At 43.8% G+C, this 10,011-nt stretch overlaps 1 protein-coding gene across 1 annotated transcript; it reads left to right on the forward strand.

Moving 5' to 3' along the window:
* The first annotated feature begins 3,091 nt into the window (after positions 1-3,091).
* LOC149151823 (uncharacterized) lies at positions 3,092-8,629 on the forward strand. The gene is made up of 3 exons (XM_089443286.1): positions 3,092-3,983; positions 4,629-5,923; positions 6,152-8,629. Exons 1-3 carry the CDS (start codon positions 3,092-3,094, stop codon positions 8,627-8,629), a joined length of 4,665 nt encoding a protein of 1,554 aa, XP_089299412.1.
* Positions 8,630-10,011: the final 1,382 nt, after the last annotated feature.

The raw sequence follows: 10,011 nt of genomic DNA on the forward strand, positions 1-10,011 counted from the left end.
CTCCCAAATTACTTCAGGTGAGACCTCAATCCGCGCTCCGTGGACTGTTGCCGAAAGGGCCAGTAGTGCCGAGGTTTGCTTGGCTAAATCATTTCTGAACCTAGGTCAGGCCCCACTAAGGCAACACCACTAATTTTGATTGTGTTGTATGTAGAAGCATTCACCAGCTGTTCATTATGAAAACTTTGTAGCATACACATTATGAATGTATGTCAAACTAGTTTTCAGAGGAGTTGGTTACAAATATAATCCTCGTCTGGGTTGTACGATATTTTTTTGGTAATTGCACACCATGAGGGACTATCATTTAGAATGAAAGTGCAAAATGTGTAGCATTATTGACAAGTAAACAATGCATTATTAGTTCTATATGTGAGTACTAAGAACATTTATATAATATACGGTACAGTCCTCTAGAAATGATGTACAAAGTTCAAATACTATATAATTTCATAATATAAACATGTTTGGACAAAATATGTTCCTGCCATAAAGGTCTTATTTTCGAAGTACTTTTGTGCCATGAAATTAAAAACTCTTATTTTTCTTATTTTTGTATATTTGATCTAACTCATATCGTCATAGCAACAAAAATGAATACAAGGAAAACATATATCGTTAAGGACAATGATAACTCTTCTAAGAGGCACATTTCTATTTTATTTATTGTACTTTGATTATATTTTCATTACACAACACAATTGTGTTTTTATTTTTTTCCCTCACTACTTTTGGGCCATATTTTTTAATGTACTATAACTAAAAGAAAATCTTTTTTAATCTCTAGGAAACATATGATACTTAGAGATTCAGATCTAGGACAACAATTACAAGGAAAAATGTACTTTGGACATTTCTATAAAACATTTGTCTTTGTTAAAACTAAAATCTGTTTAGAATTTGTGTACACTAGTAATGAATTTTTCTTATCTTATTATGTTCTCATTTAACAATTATTACTTAGTTTCAATTATAAATTCCTTTTAAGCAACGATTTCAGTGTAATATTTGAGAACATGAAAAAGTTATCGAATTCGAATGATCTCACAATAGAGATTGATGACAATGTAGAGATAACAAAGAGCAGTACTACATAAAAAAATATCACCACAGACAAAAAAAGAGAAACATAAAGTAACCAAGAAATATGTGCTTCTACACATGTTTAATTAACTTTGTTTAAAATTTATTCTTTCTTTCTTTTTCTCTTTTATTTTTTTCCCTTTGGCTTTCTATTCTTTTCTCTCTTTTTTTCCCTTTGTCTTTCTATTCTTTTCTCTATTTTTTCTTTAAAAAAGAAAAAAATTTACTTCTATTCAATGCTCATGACTAGGTAAAAAGAGGTCGAGTCTACGCCATTGTTGACCGAAGATAAGTAACAATATAACTAGAAATATTTCTCATGGTGTTTTCTTGGTTACATATTGACCATTTTTGGAAAAAGAAAATAAGTTAAAAGCAATATTTTGTGCAGACTTAACAGATAAGAAAGCAGAAATGACAATAAAATTGCTTGTGCCAACATCGTTAATTGAACAACATGAGTCAAATCTTGTTGCAAATTTCAGTGTTTCTATTAAATATTTCAAAATTATTCCAAAGAATAAATACGATAGTGGTGATTTTGAGAAAACTATTTGTCTAAATAGTTTTAACAATGTAGAAAACATTTGCTTGTTTGTGCAGAGTACCAATTTTTTCCAAACATGACAATTGCAAATTTGTCACATAAGGACGATGCATTTCCAGTGGGAACAATCGCAGCTATTGCACTTTTGGTAACATATATATTGATGCAATATGTATTGGAAATCAAAGATAACAACGAAGAACAAGGTAGGGCAATAGTAAGCTTCGTTTTCTTTGAAAGTTTTATTGTTACGAAGTTATTGTCCATCAAGTCACATATGTGTAGGTCTATATATCCCAATGTTAAGGAAAAAACATATTTTTCATCTATTGTACGATTTTCAAGTATTTTTTTACAAATGTTGCATATCTAACATGGTCAAGTACAAGATAAATTTGTGTCGACATGTGTTACAATTTAAAAAGATTTGCAACAAAACGTTTTTCACTGATTTTACTAAAAAATATAGTTAAAAAATGAGAAAGAGTTTTATGTACTTCACAATCGATGTGGTTCCCAAAAGATTTAAAATGTTTTAAGGACATCTTTAAATGCTTTAGGAACAAGAACAACGGTAGGAGAACCCGGCTCTGCAATATGGGCTGATGGAACCTGCATGATAGGGGTTACAGGCTGTTTTATGGCCCTGTACCCACCTCGCCCCCGTACTCTCTCTTGGATACTGTGCCGGGCCTTGTCCCTCACGGCCCGCGGTTTCACTCCATATTTTACCCTCTCACCCCCGTTTTTTTACCCTAGTGTTTTTACCTGGTCTCCGTCTCTCTACACTCATCGGAACGGCGCTAGGGCTTCCTGATCCGCCGACAGCTAACGGCTGCAGTCGCTTTCTTTCCAGCCTGCGAGATCGACCTGTGCTTCAGCTGATCTACTTGCAAAACCCTAACGGTCTTCCCCACAGTCGGTGCCGGTCTAAGGCGGTTACCTGGTTTCGAGGCGGGTTCAAGCAGCTGTCGATATGGATATTGAAGAGGTGGATTACTCGGATTCCCCGCTGGCGGAAAGCTCCATCTGGCGCTCCACGTTCACGTCTTCTGGGGGTTTGCACAGTGGAAATATGTCTGCCAGCCTAGAGAATCTCTCTCCGTCGATCGACCCGTCTCTCCCCACCTCACATTTCCCTGGCGAGCCCTCCTCCTGGAACTCTTTTGCCGTTCCCTCCCCGGCTTCTCTCGGTTTCCTTGCGGAATGTTTACAGTCCTCCCCGAACGGCACCGCTCCCCATTTGCCGGTTTTACCCCCCCTTTCCCATCTCCCTGCTAATCCCGTGGAGAACCCTCCCCTGGCTGACCCTAACCCTCCCATTGCCCCCCCTGTCCCCTCAGGAAGCTATCACGCTATCCCCCCTCTCCCGGAGGCCATCCCCCCCCCGGTTCGATCCCAAACCCTCCCCTCCCTGTTTCCCCCCCGGCGGGCTCCAGGGCACCTGAGATCCCGGGCCGCATGTCCTCCCGCCCCTCAAAGAAACAACGCTGCTTCAAATCCAGAGCCGAGGACGTCTTCCTGAGGCTTGAAGAAGACATTCAGTGGGGGGACGCTATGGATTTGGCGGACCGAGTCCTTGTAGGCCGTATTCGGGGCAGGCATATCACAGCGGCAAAACTGAAGCAATGGGCCACGGAGATTTGGGGCCAATATCTGGCGGAAATCCCCTCCGTCCAGACTTTCGTGCGAGGATGGTTCGCACTAAGGTTCGCAAGGGCGGACCACACGAGCTGGGTACTTTCATCATTTTGGCATTTTGAAAAAGCTCCGGTCCTCCTCAAGCGTTGGACGCCCCTCTTCGACCCGGAGACGGAACAGCTGGGGATCGGGCCAGTCTGGGTCAGACTACCGGGCCTGCCCCTACAGTATTGGTCTGAAGACATCTTCAGGAGAATTGGGAACTCTCTGGGCACATTCATGGAATCTGACAAATCCTACATCTCGACGGGCTCGATGGCTTACGCAAGGATCCTCGTGCATATGGATACCAGGGGGGGTTTGCCGGAAAATATCACCATACAATGGAAATCCTCTTCAAGGAAGCAGAAGCTCGACTATGAGGGAATCCCATATCGCTGCAGAAGGTGCCATCAGGTGGGCCACCTCTTCAATGACTGCCCCCTCCTCCAGAAAACCCAGCAGGCAGCCACAGGCCAGGACCTGCCCACTTCAGAAGGTCTACCTGACCCTCCAGCAGCGGTGGCACCTAGGACGGAGCATAACATTACCTCTGACACGGTGGAAGCGCCTCCAGCACCTCGTCGCAAGAAGCAAGCTTCGAACCCGACCCGGCCTCCATCTCCTCCACTGACGCGTTCAAAGGCTGCAAAAGGAGTTGTCTTCTCATCGGGTACGTCTTTTCCTTCGTCTGTCTCTGCTTCTCTTCTTGCTTCATTGAGTTTATCATCCCCTGGCATGCCCCCCCCGATCAGGATTCCCCCTCCCTCTTCCCCGTCTGCCCTCGACCTGGTAAAGGTCGCCCGTCCGCCCCCTCCCCCTCCCCGCTCGCTATATTTGTCTTGCCCCATCCCGAAGCCATCGGGCTTACCCACCTCCTCCTCCCTCCCCTCTTTCCCCCCCCCCCTCATTTCCATCGCCCTCCCCATCGGTAAACTCTTCGCCGAGGTACTCCACCCGCTCGACCTCCAAGCAGAAAGAGGCGGACACCATTGGGCTGTCGGTGGAGTCCCTTATCCTCTCGCCCAAGCAAGGGCGCGGCCGACCAACCTCGCTCTCTAAAGCGCAGAAACAAGCGGGGGACGATGTCCTCCAAGGCAGACAGCATACTATTGATAGGGTTCTTAGAGCACATGACACCCTCCCACACCCCCCTCCATGAAAATTCTATCCTTCAATTGCAGAGGGCTGGCCAGCCCTGAGAAAAAATTGGCCCTGAAGCGTCTCTTATTCTCGGACCCGGTGGACATCATCTTCTTACAAGAAACCCTATGCAAAGCAGACTCAGTCACCTCCACTCTAGATTCCTGGTTGCCAGGGTGGACCTTTTCCGCCATTGATGTATCTGGCCGATCAGGGGGCATTGCTATTGGCTTTAAGAACTGTTCCATAAAACTAAAGAATATCTGGGGTGGAGGGGGTTTTTTGGGTGCGGACATATACTCAAAAGACCTGGAGGAGAATCTAAGAATCATCAATGTCTACGGACCCTGTCTTAACAGGGAGATCTTTTGGCAAAAGCTCTTCAGCACCCCTCTATTCCAAGCCGGGAACACTATTTTGGGAGGAGACTTGAATTTCTCTATGGGTTTCTCTGAATCATGGGGACACATGGCACAAATCGATCCCCTCTCTGACTTCTTCGAGCAGCTGCTCGAGGATCACCATTGGATAGATATCCCATCGGCCAAAATTCAGCACACATGGAAGAACAACCGAACTGGGGATCAAAGCCTTGCTAGGAGGCTGGACCGCTTTATCATCAAGGAGGTGCTCCACAGCAATCACCCCAGATCTAGGCAATGGGTTGGAAGTGGAGGGATCTCGGACCATAGACCAATATATCTGGAAATAGGAGAAAGACAACAGATCCCCAAGGCCCCTTTCAAGTTCAATTCCACTTGGCTCCGGGACCCCTCATATATTAAATTAATAACAGACTTCTGGAAAGCACATCCGATCCCTGAGGATGCAGACCCAGCCACAGGCTTTGTAAGGAACCTCTCTGAAATCAAAGTGCTTTCAAGAGAATGGGCCAAAAAGAAGAGACAACAGGATGATCAAACGATATCTCTTGCTGAACAAGCTATTGCGGTTCTTGAATCCCACTCAGAAGGAACCTTCATCTCCCCTGATCAGAAAATCATGTATGAAGGCCTCATCAATCGGAGAACACAAGTCCTCAGAGATCGCGAGGATAGCTGGAGACTAAGAAGCAGAGCCATTTGGCTCAAGGAAGGGGATGAGAATACAAAGTTTTTCCACCGCTTTGCAAATGGTCGGAAAGCGATCAATACTATCTGGGAGCTGCAAGACGGTCAAGGACAACAGGTCAGCAATTCCGGAGAACTTGCCTATCTAGCCTCTTCACATTTCAGGAACATATACAAGGCCCCGAGAGAAGCAAGTCTATTAGAAATTATGAGAGTGGCAGAACTCTTCCCCAGATTTGTGGATGATGAGGATGCAGAGGAGCTTACAAAAGATATTACTTTGGAAGAGCTGGAAGCTACCATCAGGGGCTTCCAAAAGGACAAGAGCCCGGGACCTGACGGCTGGACCATCGAATTCTACCTAGCTTTTTTCGAGCTGCTGGGCCAGGACATCCTTAAAGTAATCAATCATTGCAGCCTCACAGGAACAGTCCCCTCAGCCATCAAAGCCACATTCATTGCCCTCATCCCAAAATCCGATAAGCCGGAATCCTTCAATGATTTTCGGCCTATCTCGCTCTGCAACTGCCTCTACAAGATCTTGGCCAAAATCCTTGCAAACAGGCTCAAGCCCATCCTCTCTGCCAACATATCCTCTGAACAATTTGCTTTCCTCCATCGTCGCCAGATCCATGAAGCTATTGGCACTGCCCAAGAGCTTCTTCACTCAATGCAGAGCATGAAATTGAAAGGAATGATCCTTAAGGTAGACCTCTCCAAAGCCTTTGACAGGGTAAATTTACTATATATCAGAATGCTTCTCACCCATTTGGGGTTCCCCTACATGTTCATTAAGAGGATTATGAGTTGTATCTCTGATGTGCCGTTCAGTGTCCTCCTAAATGGCTCCCCCTCCCCCTTCTTCACTGCCGAAAGAGGTCTCCGGCAAGGATGCCCCCTCTCCCCCCTACTGTTCCTACTCATCATGGAAGGGCTTAGCAGGCTGATTGCATCTGAACACAGGAGAGGCAGAATCAAAGGGATTAAAATTACGGACAATTGCTCCCTTACTCACCTTCTGTTCGTGGATGATGTGCTCATCTTCTTAAACGGAAGCATGGCTGACACCTCAGCTTTACAACAAGTCTTTGATCTCTTCCAGAAGGCCACAGGTATGATAATAAATGTTCAAAAATCCACCCTAACAGCTACAGGTTGCTCGCAGCAAGAGATCATCTATACAAAAAATCGTTTCCCTTTCCAAATTCACCCTATGGAGGAAGGGCTGAAATATCTGGGCTTCCGAGTGAAACATGGAGGATACAAAATAGCTGACTGGATATGGCTAATCACAAAGGTGGAGAAGAGATTAAATGTTTGGTATAATAGATATCTCACCAGGGCAGGAAGACTCACTCTTATAAAAGCTGTGCTGGAAGCTACGCCTGTATACTGGATGTCTCTGGCTTGGATACCAAGAGGAATCTTATCCAGGCTCCAAAAAATATGCTGCAGATTCCTATGGAAGGGGAACAAACAGGGGAACCTCTTTGCCTGGGTAAAATGGGACACCATAGCAAGGCCTAAGAAATGGGGAGGCTGGGGCATAAAAAGACTAGATTTTTTTGCAAAAGCTCTGGCAGCAAAGCTCGGATGGCAACTTCTCACATCCCAAAGTCTCTGGAAACAAGTAGTAGTGGAGAAATACATTGCCCCGGAAAGCATTTTCAGCTGGATTCGCAGGGAACATAGGGGGAGTGGAAGACACTCAATCATCTGGAAAGCAGTTCTCAACTCCCTTCCCCTAATTCGGGAGGGTCTAACATGGAGAATTCATCAGGGGAACTCTGTCCGCATAGGTATAGACCCCTGGATAGGATGCGGCAATGCACATCGACTACCTGATCAGCTCACGGCACATCTAATGGATCAGGGTGTCACTCATATTGCACATATTGCAGATCAAGAAAACTCCAGTTTTCTCCAACAGGCCTGGAAGACATCACTAGATCTCCACATCCCGGAGCAATGGAGGCAAGATTGGGAGTCTTATACTGAGGCCCTTACACAAGCACACATAAGGATAACGGAGGAAGAAGACGAGATCGTCTGGGCACTAGCAAAAAATGGATCATATACTCCAAAGGATGGATACCAAAAGCTCATGCAACAATATCAGCCTGAAATTACTCAGCAGTGGTGGAGAGCTATATGGCATCTAAAAGCAGCTCCCAGAACGCGTATGCTCATGTGGGCCATCCTCTACAACAAAATCCCCACTGGTGCAAACTTGAAAAAACGATCCTTCCATGGACCTTTCTGGTGCCATTTGTGCAGGAGCAATGAGGAAGACACTGAACACCTCTTCCTGTCCTGCCCTGTAGTTAGTGAACAATGGTCCCTCCTCTCTTCACGCTCCCCCTCCCTCAATCGATGGCAAGGTCAGTCCATCATCGATGCCTGGATAAATTGGCAGGAGCACCACTCCGGAAAAGATAGGAACATTCCTCTCCTCATGTGCTGGTCTATCTGGATGGCGAGGAATCGCGCGATATTTGACCAAAAACCTCCATCCTGGCCTGTCATAATTGCCCATATCTTTGCAGATCTCGCTCTCATTCCTGATGATCCTCCACAGGCCCCTCCTCGGACCATATCCCCGGAACTCATTGATAAATCCTACCCCTGGGCTTATTTTGATGGCTCAGCGCAAGAGGAGGGCTGCGGGGGAGGGGCCCTCCTCTACCTCAGAGAAAACCACTGCTTCATGCTCCAAATACATCTGGGACGGGGCACAAACAATTATGCCGAGCTCACTACTGCCAAACACCTCATATACTTTGCACTTGAGAAAAGATGCACAAAACTACAATTGTTTGGAGATTCAAAACTTGTCTGCAACTGGCTCAACAGAAAATCAACATGCTCTGCTTTCTCTTTGAGACATATATTGGATGAGACTCTCAGACTAACAGATGCTTTTGAAAAATTTGACTGTTATCACATTTACAGGGAGCGCAACGCTCGGGCAGACTACCTATCCAAGCAAGCAGCGCAGAGGCAAGAAGAGGACTGGCTAATTCAGGAAGAATTGGATGGAACCTACTATCAACACTATCACAGGCCCTTTGTTGATCTACAGGCACAAAGGGAAGCACAACACTGAAGGGGTTCCATCATACACACTCACTGTTTCTTTGTTACTTATATTCTGTTTTTTTGTTTCGACCCACGGGGGTAACCTTCCTTCACGGCAGCGTTCTACAGCTGCTAGCAACAGATGACAGATATTATAGAAAATTTTTATAACAGTCTGTATATAGGTCTGGAGTAATATCCTCAGTTTTTTATTTTTTGCTGTTTCATACATGTCTCCCTGCACGGAGCTCACTCCCTGCGTGGAGGTAAAAACAGCTGGGATATGTTCGTGCCGGTTTTTGTTTTTATGGTTGGAACAACTATCTTATTTTTTTGACACTATCCGAGAGGCATCCAGCCTCAGTATGCATATGCTCAGACATCTACAGAATGCAATTTCTTTTGACTTAATAGAAATTACGACTTTTTCTACGGGAAAAAATAAACTTCACAATCGATGTTCATATGTGGATTGAACATAGGAAAGAAAGTTAACAGTATAAGAAAATTTCTTTCCTCTCCAAGCAGAATATGCATAGTAAGTTATATCATATTGTTTAAATAGACATGGATAAAGAAAAAGAAATAAGAAAAGATATTTGATTTCATGTTACTAAGTGTCTATTTTCTATATCAATTTTACAACATTTCTAAGGATACTTGAGAGAGGTTATCGTATATACAAACCCATTCGTGACTATATGCATGAGATGCAGTACTCCAGTTACAACTACTAGAGCTATGAATAAAATTATGCTTTATTGCAGCACTTGCAAGTAGGACTCTCGCTTTCTTTATTTTCATTTTTTAAACTGCATCATACATGCAAGTGATAGGCCTACAAAATAAAGTATTATGAGGGGTGTTGCACTGAAAAGAGTATTACCTGCACTACGACAGATTTCCTACGACCAATATCGTGTAGACAAAACATATGCTATTGAAATCTTGACCAACTTTGAGATGCATGATACATTTACAATAGACAATAAAAATGTAGTTGTATGTATACAATGATATATTTCTTTGTTTATGTTGTTAAGAAATTCGGTAACGACACAATGCTTGTTGATTACATTGCCAAGCATGCTAACGTTGCCTCAAAGTTTCTTATTCAAGAAACAATTTTTTATTTTTCATTTTTATTTTTTGTCGAACAACTCTTTCATTTAATTCGATATCTGGGATCTGATTTCACATTATCAATCAATATACTATACTCATGGGAACAAGATTAGCAATGTAATCATCAGATCAAACAAGAAAATTTCTTCTACCAATGCAAATGATAGTATGACATTGTACATAAATGTAATCCAATGAACTATTTTTGTTCTGGATCTATGTTTTGTACTATGCTATGTCGTTTTTTTCTTTTTTCAAGCTCTTTTCTTACATTTTTTTCTTTAT

This window comes from Pinus tabuliformis, chromosome 9 (genome assembly GCF_031772625.1).
Source record: "Pinus tabuliformis cultivar Carrire ecotype Pingquan chromosome 9, CPIR1, whole genome shotgun sequence".
Taxonomy (NCBI): domain Eukaryota; kingdom Viridiplantae; phylum Streptophyta; class Pinopsida; order Pinales; family Pinaceae; genus Pinus; species Pinus tabuliformis.

Coding starts and splice junctions, on each gene's coding strand:
- LOC149151823 (XM_089443286.1), top strand. CDS start 3,092: ATGTCCTCCCGCCCCTCAAAGAAACAACGCTGCTTCAAATCCAGAGCC. Junction 3,984..4,628: donor AGGAGTTGTCTTCTCATCGG/GTACGTCTTTTC, acceptor CCTGGTTGCCAG/GGTGGACCTTTTCCGCCATT. Junction 5,924..6,151: donor TGGGCCAGGACATCCTTAAA/GTAATCAATCAT, acceptor CATCGTCGCCAG/ATCCATGAAGCTATTGGCAC.